The sequence below is a fragment of the Triturus cristatus genome, chromosome 10, assembly GCF_964204655.1.
Source record: "Triturus cristatus chromosome 10, aTriCri1.1, whole genome shotgun sequence".
Lineage (NCBI taxonomy): Eukaryota > Metazoa > Chordata > Amphibia > Caudata > Salamandridae > Triturus > Triturus cristatus.
In genome coordinates, this window is record NC_140593.1 from 140,096,556 (window position 1) to 140,111,475 (window position 14,920).

At 44.7% G+C, this 14,920-nt stretch overlaps 1 protein-coding gene across 4 annotated transcripts in view; it reads left to right on the forward strand.

Moving 5' to 3' along the window:
• Positions 1-14,920, forward strand: part of ATP2C1 (ATPase secretory pathway Ca2+ transporting 1) — an 831,636-nt gene that overhangs the window by 346,701 nt on the left and 470,015 nt on the right. For all 4 annotated transcript variants that reach the window (XM_085630651.1, XM_085630649.1, XM_085630650.1 and 1 more), the window contains one exon: positions 14,557-14,667. In XM_085630651.1, the coding sequence (XP_085486777.1) occupies positions 14,557-14,667 (111 nt within the window). The remainder of the gene's footprint in view (positions 1-14,556; positions 14,668-14,920) is intronic.

Below are 14,920 nucleotides of genomic sequence, written 5' to 3' on the forward strand. Positions count from 1 at the left end.
ATCCACATAGGACAATTATTCCTCATCAAAATTTTGGAGTAACTCAGTTACTCTTGCTGAAAAAACCCTCGGGCTTTTATAACCCTGGGGGAGACGACAAAATTGTCACTAAGACCCCAACGCTGAGAACACCGTCAAATACATGCTTTCAGGCGCTATATTTTGGCAGAAAAATCCATTTGAGATATCTAGTGGGGTTTTGTATTTTTTCTGCACAATGGTATTCATTAATGCGGCACTGTGTGCATTTTGGACAGCGAATGTCTTTGTGCATGTGTTTAAATGTCTGTGACCTAAAACTAGACGGTGTGAGTGGTCTGGTTTTGATACGGGAAACGAAGGATTGCTCATTGGTGAGTTGCATTATTAATGACCCCTTAATATTCAAGTTGATCTAAGATCTCCCTGACTTGCTTTTAAGCTTCTTGTTTTATTGGATATTGCCTTTGTGCATTTGGTGAAACTTTTAACGTGATCACGTGGTGAGATGAATGCTCATCCCACCCTGCATGATTTTTATGCAGTGCTGGTGCTAGGGCTACTGCCCACTCCCGTGCATATGCATGTTTAGGATGTATGGGAACGAGGTCTTAGAATGCTGGAAAAACTATATCTTCTATGGATCAATCAATAATTTGTAGAGCGCACTACATACCAGTGAGGGTTTCAAGGCGCTGGGGGGAGGAGGGGGGAGACGCTGCTATTGGTCGAAGAGCCAGGTTTTGAGTCTTCTCCTGAAGGTCAGCAGGTCTTCGGTTTGGATGGAGGAACATGAATTGCACAGGGTGGGGAATGTATTGAGCAGCACACAAGGGAAAGAGCAAGAATAGACAGGCTCTCATTGAGTGCTCCAGGAGAGGGACAAACACAATACGAGGAAGGAAAGCTATTGAATAAGAAGCAAGCAAATGAGTGACTAGAAAGATTACCAATAGTAAGCAATGTTTGTTCTCTAAGTCCACTGTAAGTGTTGCTAAGGTGCACAACAAGTTTTTCGCAAACGACAGCTAAAAGCTGAGTGTAGGCGAGACCTAATACCCATAGCTGCTGCAGAAAGGGTGAACACACAACCTGACAACAAAGAAGATAAATAACTTCTCTGGTGGAGTAAGAAATGCATAGTTTATTATTTTACAATGCCTTTTAGTTCCAAAGCATGATGTACATTTTCCAACATGCACTCTCTTCTTAATGCCCTGGTTATCTTGAGTCATGGCTCCTTCCCACACTTAACAATGGTAATAAATTGAACATTATGCTCTCAGCAGCTCCACCTTTGAGGCACTGGACATTTCCTATACAGGGCGGAAGCCTCAGCTCTACTTTCATCAAGCTCTCACAGCCCACACATGCCGGAAAATCATTTTCATGAGGCTCTTTGTCCTACTGACTACAGATTTCTTTTTGGGGTCTAGAGCCTGCACACGTTGAATATCTTTATCGGTACAAGAAAAGTTGGTCCTGCCCTTGCGGTCAAACACGTTGCAACATGAGCACTTCGCATTTTCTTGCCTTTTGCACTATATGGATTTTTTTATTTAGCGCAATCCGGATGTAAGACTAGAAGAGACACCACTACCCACGGTGCTCTTTTCTTTAAGAATCTTAATGTTAACATTTTAACAAGGTGACAACTGACCAGTTCCAGGGCGTCTCATGCACTTTCTTTTTACCCTCCCTAGGGCCCAGAGCCTGCACGTTTAACATCTCAAGGGTTACAATCAAAGTTTGTCCGGCACTTGTGTCCACACATACTGCAATACAAGCACTCCACACTTTCTTGCCATTTGCATAATCCCTGTGGTCTCTTTATTTAGTCCAACCCAGGTGTAAGAATATAAGGGACAATGCTCATGATGCTCTTTGTTTTAAGAATTGTAATGTTTAGAAACACTGCTCTTTTTTTGTAACAAATATTGCTGATTGTATTTTTTATATTTGATGTTTAATATTTCTTACTATCGCACTCACACTTTGGAAAGTGTTTACGTGTATTGTTTTTAAGTAATATAACATTCACAAAATTCATTCATATTAACTGTACGTGTGTTGTTTTTTTTTTTTTTATGATTCTACCTTTGTTTATATGAAACCCTGACTACCTACCTCTAAAGTTACCACCTGTACGCCATGGCGACTGAAACTAGTAGGTCCATAATCGTTAAACTGTTTGCTTTTGTGATAATCTAAATTCACAGCTGTGGTTTGGGAGCGCCTGCGCTCCTTTGACATTTGTACTGAGGCAGTGTGAGGGATACACTGAGAATAATTATGTACAAACAAACCTTAGGCAGTGACTCCAGGTGGGAGAGGGCGCTTCCAAAGCTCTGTTTGCCGACAGAAACCGTGATTTTTATACCTCCGTATGTTGTGCGGCGCCTTTTATTTATCATTAAATGTTTATTTTTCATGGGCAAATTGAACAATCCACGCTGCGTCTGGAAGCCTACAGTTGAGGAATACAACATTTTCCAGCTGTCGCAACAAGACTTTTAGATTCTATTAAGGACATGGAGTCGAGGATTATGCTTTCTCAATTTCTTTTACTACTCACAGCAGCCAATGAGAAAAAAGTAAATATTACACACAAACTATATTTCCCATGAGGCTTTGAACCACGCTTCCTTTATCAACCAATAACATGAGAGGTAATCATACAAAATAATGAGGCACCATCTTGGCTTCCTCTTTCTTTGCAAAAACAGTCCTTAAAGTGTCTGAAATTTAGCAACAGTCCTGACTCACCGGAGAGTAAAAACAGCCTATCCAACTCTCAACGGAGAGTACCGTCAATAGTCTTGGGAACTACAGTTATCCTCCAACGATGAGGAGATCCGTATCAACGATCATCACAGGTTTAATTCTGCTTGGAATCCTATCCTGAAACAGAAACCAGTTTGAAAATAGGGAACCCAAAAGGTTTGAGATTTCAGGGTGGGAAAACGAAACATTGTATGGTTAACATATTGCAACCTGACAATTGACGTATTACCTGTCCCAACGGGTGGGATAATCCTCGCCTCCGTGTCCTTAATAAAATCTAAAATTCTTGTTGCGATCGCTGGAAAATGTTGTATTCTGTGGCAGGACCAGAGGCTCCGATTATGCTGGTTCAAAGCTGACCAACAACCACAGAAGAAACATGCGTAATAGGTTTATAATAAAACACTTTAAACATTGAGTCCGAGGACTAATCAGCAGCTTTCAGAATATCTTCAAAGCAAGATCATAGAACATATGCCTTCAAGGCCATGGTTCCTCTGGTGGAGTGCGCACCATAAACCGAAATGTCAATCCCTGCTTCATACATAACCCACCTGACCCAATGTGCCAAGGTGGCTGCTGAAACTGGACGGAAAGTCTTCTGTATAGCTAACAGCAATTGACCCAAGGGATCCGATCTATGAGCTAATGTACGTTCCTCATATACCTTCAAACATTGTAAAACCCATTTGTCATTGTGAGGAAATGCAGGATACTCAACCGAACGGGACATGGTCTTAGTCCTCCTAGAAATGACGAAAAAAACACCATGTGGAAAGAACAACCTTCTTGCTAGATCCAAAGCACGCACATGAGAAACACTCCTACAGGAGATTAAACATAGTAACATAGTAAGTTTAGCAGACAATTGTTTTAACGATAGATCCTTGTTGTCTGGCCAAGAGTCTAATAAAGACAAACGTATTATTAACATCCCATAAAATATTGTATCTAAGACGAGGCGGACAAGCCACTCTGATACCTTTCAACAACTTACACACAAGGGGATGCATCCCCACCGGCTTACCATCGATGTGATTTTGTCCAGCCGAGATAGCTGACCTGAAATTATCAACAGACCTGTATGCAAGACCCGATTCGGCACATTCAGATACAAAATGTAATACTTCCGTCAGATCCTATACCACGGGATCCACCTGTCGTTGAAGGCACCAACCCACCCATCGCTTGTATGAAGTAGAGTATCACTTGCGGGTGGATGGAGCCCAAGCCTGATGTATAAACTCGGCAGCTGCCGATAAAAGGCCCTCAATTCTTTTGTGTCTCCTGAGATCGTCCAAACCATGATGGTTACCTGGCTCTGCAGGATCAGAGGGTGAGGGGATCCCACTGGGTCCAGGAGAAGCAACAGGAACACAGATAATTGAAAAGGTAGGTCCACTGATAATTCCAATAGTGTCAACACCATGACTGAGTCTTCCACAATGGTGTGACCAAGACCACGGACGTTCCCTGTCAAAGGACCTGGGTCGCCACCCTCTGAATCGGAGCGATGGGGGGGGGGGAAACTCATAATTCCTCTCGGATCCCCAATGTTGAAGGAACGCGTCCGTTCCCATTGCCATTGGATCCGGTCTCCAGCTGAAGAAGCATGGGAGATGAGCATTGAGGCGAAAGGCAAAAAGGGTGATCTGGCAAGGCCCTCGCATAGTCATGATCACTGCAAAAAGCAAAGGATGGAGTTTCCAATCACTGAAATCTCTCAGACTGGGAGTTCCAATTCGCTACCTGATTGAGTTTGCCTGGCATCTACTCCGCTATTACACTGATTTTCTGATCTAGGCAAAAATGCCAAAAATGCCTCGCAGTGTTTGCTAACAGACGGGATTTCGTCCCTCCCAGGCAATTGATATATCGTACTGCTGAGACATTGTCCATCCTCAGTAGGATGCAACAATCGCTCTTCAGAGGGGAGATTGACTGTATGGCACAGAAGCCCGCTAGCAGCTCTAGACGTACAACTTGAACTTGTCGGCGGACCATCGTCCGCCGGTGGCAAAGTCTCCACATCTGACTGACGACGTCCGGAGAGGTGCCGAAAATGGCCCTGCCATTCCATACCTCCATGTGTTCTAACCACCAAAGAAGTTCCTCTCGAGCCTCTGTAGACAGGGGGGATCAGGTGATCGTAAGAGTACCTTTTTTGAAGATAATAAATCTTGAGTCGCTGCAAAGCCCTGTAGTGGAGGGGACCTGGAAAGATGGCCTGAATAGAGGATGCCAGAAGGCCCACAATCCGCGCTAAGACTCTCAAGGAGAACATCGGTTTTGACAGAGTGGAGCGGATTTCCCTCTTTATAGATTTGATCTTGGTCATGGGCAGGAGTAACTGAGCAGTGACTGAGTTTATTTGGAACCCAAGGAAGTCCATCTGCTGGCTCGGGACGGTCACTGATTTCTTGAGATTTATCACAAACCCTAAGTCCTGAAGCAGTGAGATTGTCCATCTTAAATGCGTGAGAAGGAGGTTCCGATCCTGCGCCAGAATCAACATGACGTCAAGATAGACTATCATGCGAACCCCCATCTCTCGCAGGCGAGTGACCACCGGCTTTTAGTAGTTTGGTAAACGCCCAAGGGGCTGAGGACAGGCCGAAAGGCAGGGACAGGTATCAATACCATTGCCCTTTCCAGGAGAATTGGAGAAATTTCTGATGAGAAGGGCAAATGGGCACCATGAGGTAAGCATGTTTTAGATCCAAACGGACCATCCAGCCTTTTTCCGAAAGCAGGACTCTTAACAGATGAATGCCCTCCATCTTGAAGTGCCTGTAAACCACAAAGGGGTTGATCTCCCTTAGATTTAAAAACTAATCTCTGGCTGCCACCTTTCTTTTGCACCAGGAAAACTTTGCTGCAAAACCCTCTGGGAATGAAGGGTCCCACAGCAATAGCTTGCTTGGCCAAAAGTTCCTGAAGTTCGGAGTCGATAAAAGTTTGCTCTTGTAGGGAAAAACAGAGAAGAGGGGTCACCTGACCAGGGGAATCTGTTAGTTCTATCTGATACCCTTGTACCGTGTGGAGAATCCATGCATCTGTGGTCAATTGTGTCCACTTCATCACAAAATTTAACAATCTGCCCCCAAGAGGAATCCTTGGAAAGAGTGGTGTACATACCTGTTGACTGGGCGTCAAAGTTCTTGTAACCCCTGTTGACACCTCTGTTAAAGCAGCCACGGAAGCCTCGGGACGTGGAGGGGTAGAAACCTGCTTGTTCCAGCTCCTGGGTATATCTCCTATGCCTAGGGGCGAATCCTCGTTTGGGACTGGGGTTGGAGTAGCGGCCGGCCGAGCGTCCCCTGCCACGACTGGCCCTGCCTGAGACTGGATGAAAAACCCTCTTGAGGGAGGACTGGGACTTGGCCGGAGAGGCAAAAGTGCTGACAAATGTGGCTATGTCCTTGACAAAGCGTTCCCCCGAAAAGCTGACCTTCCGCCAAAGGGCCTGGTTCGGCAGATGCCAACTCCACCAGCTGTGGATGGATACGCAAAAGGACAGATTTATGCCTCTCCGATGAGCGAGCGCAATTGGCATTGCCAAGGAGGCAAATCGCCCTCGGGGTCTACCCTGCCAGGACCTCCTGATGGATCGCCGCTCCGGTCTCATGTTCTTGAAGGGCTAATTCAAGGATCTTTGCCAGTTGACCAGCAATGTCAAACAATTTATCCTGGCAAGCCCGAAGTGCGCGATCTATGCCCTTTTTAGGGTCTTTCTTATATTTATTAAAAAACTTAGTCATGGATGAGTCAATGTCGGTGGTAACTGCCAGCTTGTGTGCCAGGTCAAGGCGGGGACATTCGGACTTAAGGCGGGCTCTAACTTTTTTGTCGAAGCTCTTGCGCAAATGGGTTTGCATATATTCAGCCACAGGGGGCCCAGTCCGAGGAGCGGGGGTGTACGATGTCAGAAGGGTCAAAAGAAAAGGGGGAGGGTTGAACAGGCGAGGAGGAATGTTTGCGCTTCTTGGATCGTTTGCGAGGTCGTGATTTGTGGGAAGAGTCCGTGCCCGTAGCACGAGTGGTGGATAGTGTAGGGACTGGGGAAGGAGGGGCAGGAATGTGACCCTGGGCCTGTTCTTTAGCACAACCCAGTTTGGAGTACACCTTCACATGAGGCCACAGAAGCCCAGCCGGTTCCGTGGAAGGGAGAGGGGTGGGAACCGGAGTACCAGAGGGGGGAGGGTTATTACCAACTAACTGTTTCAGACGTTGGGAAATACGTATGAAGGCAGAGGAAAGGACCTTGTCTAACTTAGTCAAGTCTTTTGTCAATAAGAGCCTCCATAGAGTCCTCGTAATAGCAATCATCTTCCTCATCGTGGTCAAATGCAGCCACTTCCTCTTCATAGACATCACAGTCTGACATGGGGAAAAATATATACGATATATGTATCTGAATCCGAATTCTCCAGGGAGAAGCCAAATTCTACAGCCCACACTACAATAAGAGTGGGCATTGATGGGGAGCAACGCTGGGACAAAGGGGCCACACAGGTAACAATATTGCCCTGGCCCCTAGTACTAACGGAGGGTATAAACCCTGACTGCCTACTCTGCTGCAGGGTATCCAAACATTATATATCTCCCAGTCTGGGATAGCAGGGGTTAATCAAACTCCAAAGCGCCCAGAATAAAGGAATGCAGCCTGAAAGCAATGGCCCGGTACTGGCTCCTCCGTCTGCCTACTGCGTAATTCCCTGAAACCAGCCCGGGAGAGGCGGCACACCAGCTTGTGGGTCCGGGGCCGCTCGCGTGCGCTGATGTGTGCAGGCTCCCGAGACTCACGCAGGACTCCCAGCCGGGCTCTGGCGTGCTCCTCACTCCCTAAGGTGGGGGCCCAATCCCCGGCAGCGCACGAAGCGTGAGGACATGGCACTTGCGTCGTGATCAACTCTAACGGGCGCACATTAAAGGGGGGCAACTGAGCGAAAAGAAAAAGTGGATCAAAGGTAGGAAGACAGTGCAACACCCGCTGAGAGCAAAACTGAATGGCAAAGCTTGCGCGCGCTGTGCTAGTAGTAAATTAGCAATTATCAAAGCTTAAGCAGTACAGCACATTAAAATAAACATAGCATATACATGGAACCATTGCAAGATTCAATATCACAGAGATAGCAAGACCAAATAATGAGGCACTTATCTTGACTGCGGAGCAGCAAAGGAAGAGGAAGCCAAGATGGTGCCTCATTATTTTGTATGATTACCTCTCATGTTATTGGTTGATAAAGGAGGCGTGGTTCAAAGCCTCATGGGAAATGCGGTTTGTGTGTAATGTTGACTTTTTTGTCATTGGCTGCTGTGAGTAGTAAAAGAAATTGAGAAAGCATAATCTGAGCCTCCGGTCCTGCCATAGAATCACTTTTTCCGCTTTCGGTGGTTTCTATTCTGGTATCATCGGACTCTGGGGTTGCACACAGAAATGTGTACAAGTGTAACACACTGTGCTACCTTAACAGCGTGTTCACTAATGGCCTCACCGTCAGTGTAAACGTATCGGCGGCTCTCATCCTGACCTTTCACCTTCCAGGTGATTCGATCTCGTGACCTCTGCCGGCCTGCTCCTGCGCCCCCCTGGTCCCGCCTCAACGTGCTGAGCCCACACGGGATCTTCTCTATCGTCGTTGCCTTAGGAACAATCCACAGTTTCCTCTTTAGACTGCTACATCTTCGCTATGTTTTCTTCAAGGCTTTTTTCTGTCTTTTCCGTTAGTTTTGTTTCCTAATCTCCTCCCTCCCCCACCCCCCTCCCTCCCTATTTGACACATTCATGATTTAAAGGCTTTCGAAAATGCAACTTGTGTAATACTGTCGTCTGACCCCACTGTGTGGCGTGACCTAAAACTCCCTCTCAGTGCTGTGTATATATAAGATGATGCATAGGTGTGTGTTTGTGTCCGTCAGCGTAGGCGCATTGTGTCTAACATGCGTTAGTTACACTTTCAGTGAACTTGTTTCTTTCCTTTTGACAAACCGCCAGCATCCTTTACTTTTTCATGCATGAGCCCCACTCTGCTCTCCCTTCAGAGACACGTCACTGTTAGTGAGAAAACAAGGGCTCGTCCAGCTGGAGTCTCTAATATTTGGACTGAAAGTGCTGCTTTCGGTATGGCATAGCTCATTCCCGGTCGTCTTTTCAAGACTCGCCCTAGTTGTTGCCCACCAACTGTCCCCTCCAGACTCAGATGAGCATCTTTCATAACCCAAATATTTACCTACATTATTACTGAGACGTCTCTTCCTATTTGCCTCCAGGTTCTCCCTCTTAAGGTATGCGCTTAGCACCCTGCTGATGGGCAACCTCTGCCACCCGACCGTTCCTTCCCCTCACACTTATTCACATTTTGCACATTGGCTCTTCCCGCCAACGCTTATTCTCGCCCTCTTCCGCTTCTGCCCTCTGCAGGACCAGACTCCGCCTATATTTACATCATTTATCCTCCTAATCTGCCTGTCACCTGTAAGATTGAAAACAAATATGTTTGTTGCCTGCCCTGACTCTTTCAGCACCTTACAACTTCAACACACTAGCTGTTTTTGATTGAAATATGATTTTATGATGCAGCTATTTCAATTTGTACCAATGCACACTTTCTTCTGTTGTGGCGGCTATTTGCTTTTTGCTGCTCTATTTCAGTACCATCCATTGCCTCTGTTTGCAGCTACAAGTGTTGTCTACACTTGAAGCCATTGTAAATGGTTATTCTGACTCTACAGCACACTGAAGCCAATTTCAAATGGAGTGTGCCTTACAAAACAATGCATAACCTAAACAGCAGTTACCCTCAGTGTTTAATGTCTCCTTTCACAAGAAAAGCAAACACAAGGAGATAATGGATGGAGCGCTGAAACCTTTCAGACACTCACCCCCAGTCACAGATCTGGGTTAAATCAGTCATCGTTCTTTAGCTCACTTCGCCACCCCAGTTCAGTCACAGCTATATGCAAATCAGTCTTGACCCTGTTCCTCATGGGAACAGTTCAGCCCAAACTGCAAAGCCATGTCTTCCCTGAACCGAAACAAGCATCCTGGGACCGGTTTAAGGGTAACACCCCTCATCGGCCAGGCTAGCTTGAATCCAGTGGCAAAGTGAGCCAGAGACCCATGTCTGCGCATACCCTGCCAACTTAGGGTGATCAAAGCAAACACAAGGAGATGATGGACGGAGCGCTGACATTTTTATACACTCACCCCCAAGTGAGCTAAAGAATTATGATTGTTTCAACCCAGATCTGGGACTGGGGGTGAGTGTCTGAAAAGTTTCAGCGCTCCGTCCATCATCTCCTTGTGGTTGCTCCATTCTTGAGAAACCAACACCTGCTCCCCGTTCAAAAAACATTGTTTCCTAGCCTCCTTTCCTATGGAAGCTTTTTCAACACGTTGTTTAAAGGCATTCAACCTTAAATCCCCAATTTCTTCTGCCACCCACTCCACTTAGACAGCTCTCTTACAAGTATCTAACTTCCTCATCAAAGTTCATCATATCCACTTTTTACCCTAATCTTCCTCCGCATTTGAGCATGTCAGTCATCGCACCATGCTGCACGTTCTTGTCTCTGGGAACTGCAGCCTTAACACTTGACTAGTTCTTTTCTGTAGTGATGAAGCCCGTAGACAAGATGTAGTTTTATGTAGATTTATTGAGTTCAGTTACAAGTAGTTGAGTTATAGATACCGGCCCACCAGGAGCAGTCTTCCTGCTGCTCAGTCCATACTCCAACTGACACACTCAAGCATCCAGGCACCCAAATATTCCATTCAAGACTCTCACACCAACATTCCATGCATTACGTTCACACTGGCTGAGCAGATAGGGAGTAAGTAACTAGATACATACAACACAGGTGACTACATACCTTGCCTTCTTCTACAAAACAAATGGAAAGAAAATACAGATAAAATATACATGAGCTGTACAAAAAGTACATGCAATAAGAATAAACAATGTAGAGGAGATGCAAAGATAAATATACATAATATATATTTTACCCACCCATCATCCTCCAATAATTTTTTTATAGAAAACAATAGAAATGGGTGACGGAGACCCGAACTGACTTTCCCCAAAATAGGTGAATAAATGGACCAGAAACAAGGAACATCGACACCAAATGTGAACTACAAAAAAGTTAAGGGGAAAGAAATGTTGACTGCTAGCCATACAGCTAATCGGGCCTAGGGGCAGACAATCAACGAGTGTGCACAAAGAACACACAAACAATGATACACATAGGACTCAAACCCATTAGAACCTCTAAATGAAGGTTAGAAAAGTATAAAGAACAATAAAACACATGGGACTCGTACCCATTAGAACCCCAGTGTGGAGGTTAGCTACGTGCACAGAACACAAAAACACATGGGACTCAAACCCATTAGAACCTCTAAGTGAAGGTTAGATACATGCACAGAACAATAACACATGGGACTCGTACCCATTAGAACCACGTAGATGGGACTAAAACCCCCTACAAAAACATGGGTCTTGGTCCCATTCACACTGTTCTAATGGGTACAGGTCCCATGTTTTTGTGGTGGGTTAGTCCCATTCACACTGCTCTAATGGGTACAACACCCACTACAAAAACATGGCACTTGTACCCATTAGAACTACGTAGATGGGACTAAAACCCACTACAAACGACATAGATGGGACTAAAACCCACTACAAAAAAAAAATGGGAAACACCAGGTTGAATACACCATGAACTGCATGAATTGCGTGGACACTAAGCAGGAAAAAACTAGCACAATGAAAGAACGAAACCCAACGTCGGTGAGCGACCACTAACCCGAGTGATACTACTATGGTCACACCCTAGACCTATTGACTCCAACAAGGATGTGTAACAAACTACTAAGCAATAAAAAAAATTGCAAGCAAAGATTTGGAATCGGACCGATTCCAAAAACCATGAGTATTAAACACTGGAAAAGTGAATTTTTTCAATGCCTTTGCCCCTAAATGAAAACGTTAGCTGCAAACTGAATAAAACTTTAAATATTAGGGTACCCTACAGGAATTACATGCAGCGTATTGATAGAATTTCCAGAGAAGCAACCCCTTGACTATGCCCACCCACCATATGAGCCTGAACTCAGCCATGACATTCAGGTATCCAACTACATGCCCACGTGAGTGAGCAACATCAACCTTCAACAACAATGACCCTGCAAGACGATGCATGAGGACTCCACAGGAAATTATAGGCAGCATACATGTCTAGCCTCACATGCGTGTAGCTGCATTGTTTGATACAGATGGCAAAATCAAAGTCAAATAATAAACAGAATGCCCCAGAAACGGGTGCTTTACCAAAATCCTTCCATTACACAGTACACTTGGATCCAGTGACGTCCCCGGTCTACTTCATTTGTCCCTGGATCTTAATTGGTATTACACGTGATTGGCAACTGGACACAAAGGGACACTCCATAGCCCCGGTGCTTGCGTGCTGCCTCCAATCTCAAAATGGTGGCACACATGCCTTATAAACGCTTAGTGGCTTGCGGTTGCAGCGTGCTGCAAAGCGTTGCCCAGCAGCTCTCCATGTCACGTAGACGGAGAGACGAAACAGATGCCATGATTATATCTGCGTGACGTTGCCCAGCAGCTCTTTATACCGCGTAGACTGAGTTGCATGGATATCCTCATGGCACCTCTGTGTCGTCTCTCAAAGGTAAGAGTGCGCGTGCAATAGTAGACTCGTGCCACCTTTTTGAAAAATGCCCAGCAGTGGTTAAACTGCCATCAGTCCAGGGGCTGCACAAGATATGATGTATGCACACGACAAAAGATCGACACATGGTGCAGGTACTAGTCATATTTTCCATTGACGTAATAGACGTAGCTGTTAAAGAAAAAGATCTCACTGCAAAGGACTTTACTCTGATGCCAATTCAGAGGCCATGTTCCAACGAAACACTGTGCATTCTAAACAATGGAAACGCACGTTGAGAAGGCAATACAGTGCATGCTCAAATCCAACACTGTCAAAGAGGATTTCAAAAGGCACGAAGACAGTGTGCAGTATTCCCCTTTCCAAAACACTCATCCATATGCCCATGCTGCTTGTAAACACCAAAGTTGTAAAGCATGTATGCTTCTAAGCACCACCACAACAAGTTGATTCGAAGGAAAGCAGAAGATCCAATGATGTACAAGCAGGCTGGGGCTGTGAAGTGCTGAGGATCACACAAACTGTCATGGAAACAGGAATAACCAATCCTTTAGCCCAGTGAAGAACAAGAAGGCTGAGGCTGTCCGTTGTGAAGGATACTAGCGTAGTGCTCTGGAGCACACAAGCTGTCACAGAAGAGGAAATCCAATTGTTAAACCCAATGAAGTACAAGCAGGCTGGGGCTGTCCGATGTAAAGGACACTGGTGGGTGGCTATTGTCTTATTGACCTTTTCTGTTTCCAGGAGCTCCTTGCACTCCTTCCCTACCCTCCTACTGGGTGGTGCCCTCTAAGACTTGTTCTGGGTGGGTGGGGGCGGGGGCCCTCTGTTTTCTTACAAACCCAGGCCTTTAAGGACACCATTTCCGCTTTTTCTTATTTTAGTTGTCTTCTATAACTTCCGAACAACATAGGCTCAGTTTGTAAAATTTTAGCTTCGGTGAGCAATTTAAAGGTAAAATGAATGAAGAGGAGTCCGCCCCATCAAATTTGCAGTTACATATCTGATCCTCTGAAATAGCCCCTTTCTCAGCAGCGTACTATTCACACTGTCGAGAGATTACAGCTTCTTCCTATAAAGTGACAACCATGAACCTCTCATAATGCTTGTGAGAGATGTCTTGGGCTAAACAATTAGAGGAAGAGATGTTAACAGGAGTCACCACATTGAAATTACATAACTCCATTTCTGTTGACATTCCCCTCCAATCACTGAACAAGGAGATGTGGTTGGCAGGATATGACGTAACTGACATGGTTGAGGTCCACAGAGAGCAGGCTTGGTGGTTGAGCAGTGAAGAGGATGTAGCGGTTACATGTTTCCAGATGACTTTTTTTTCCATTTTCTTTTTTTGTGTATACATATGGAAAAATAATGAACATACCTACTGCAAGTAATGTCCATAAATTAATAGCATATGCACGTTTTCCTCGTTAAAATTGTTTTTCTAAAGAAGTATTTTTGTATTATTTTAACCAGTAACCATTTTTTCTTTCTGTACATTAGTCTCAATACTGAATTTTTGTGCAAGGCTTTTCTGTTGTGGTGATAGTGATATAATAGAACCGTTTTTTCACAGCCACATTTAAAAAAAAAAAATGATTTGTTCAGTTCTTTTAAACTTGACACTTAGAAATTATGAAGCAGTCTCCACTATTAATCCTTGAAAATGAAAAACTAATCGTGCCAAACATGTGAATCTCTCCATGCAGTGATTGTTTCTAAATCATGTCAAGTAATCGAACGGTAAGTTCTCGGTAGGGACAGATCCGGTTTTAAAAACACTGAGCCATTGACTCCACCATCCCATGTTTTGACAAGGACTCCTTTTTGGTCATTTGAAATCGGAGGCAGGGAATTTCAAGTGCATGGTCACGTTACCTACCTACTACCCTCCAGGATGCAGTCCCACCAGAGCAAGGTGCTACTCTTGTTGGGATAAAGTCAATGGTTCTGTCATCAACATATTAACGAGTTTAGGGTGGGACTAAAGTTTCTTGTGCTTTCAGTTTAACTGTGCTTGCTTAAAATGTCCAAAGGTTTTACCGATAACAGCACTTTTAGTCTAAGTAGTTGCTTTTTTTTATTCTTTAGGTTTCCAGATTCGGACACCTACCTTATGATGCTGTTGAGACAATGGTTCCTGTATTGAAGTCTAAAAAAGCAAGTGAATTACCAGTTAGTGAGGTGGTGAGCATTCTTCAGGTGAGTGAAAAATACAGTCTAATTATGTGCTACAAATGGTTTCATATGTATAAATGTTTTGTAAAGTGTGGTCTTCGCTTTTACTTAAATATGTAATTGAAACAACCATTGTTTTGTTCTCAGGATCTCTTAGCTGTACCTCATGTCTTTCCCACAAGGTGATCTCCATTGATTGCTACCATTCATATTGGTGCTTAGGTCAACATGCTTTTTTAGGGTGTCATAACCCAAAATGTCATTGTCAATATATCGT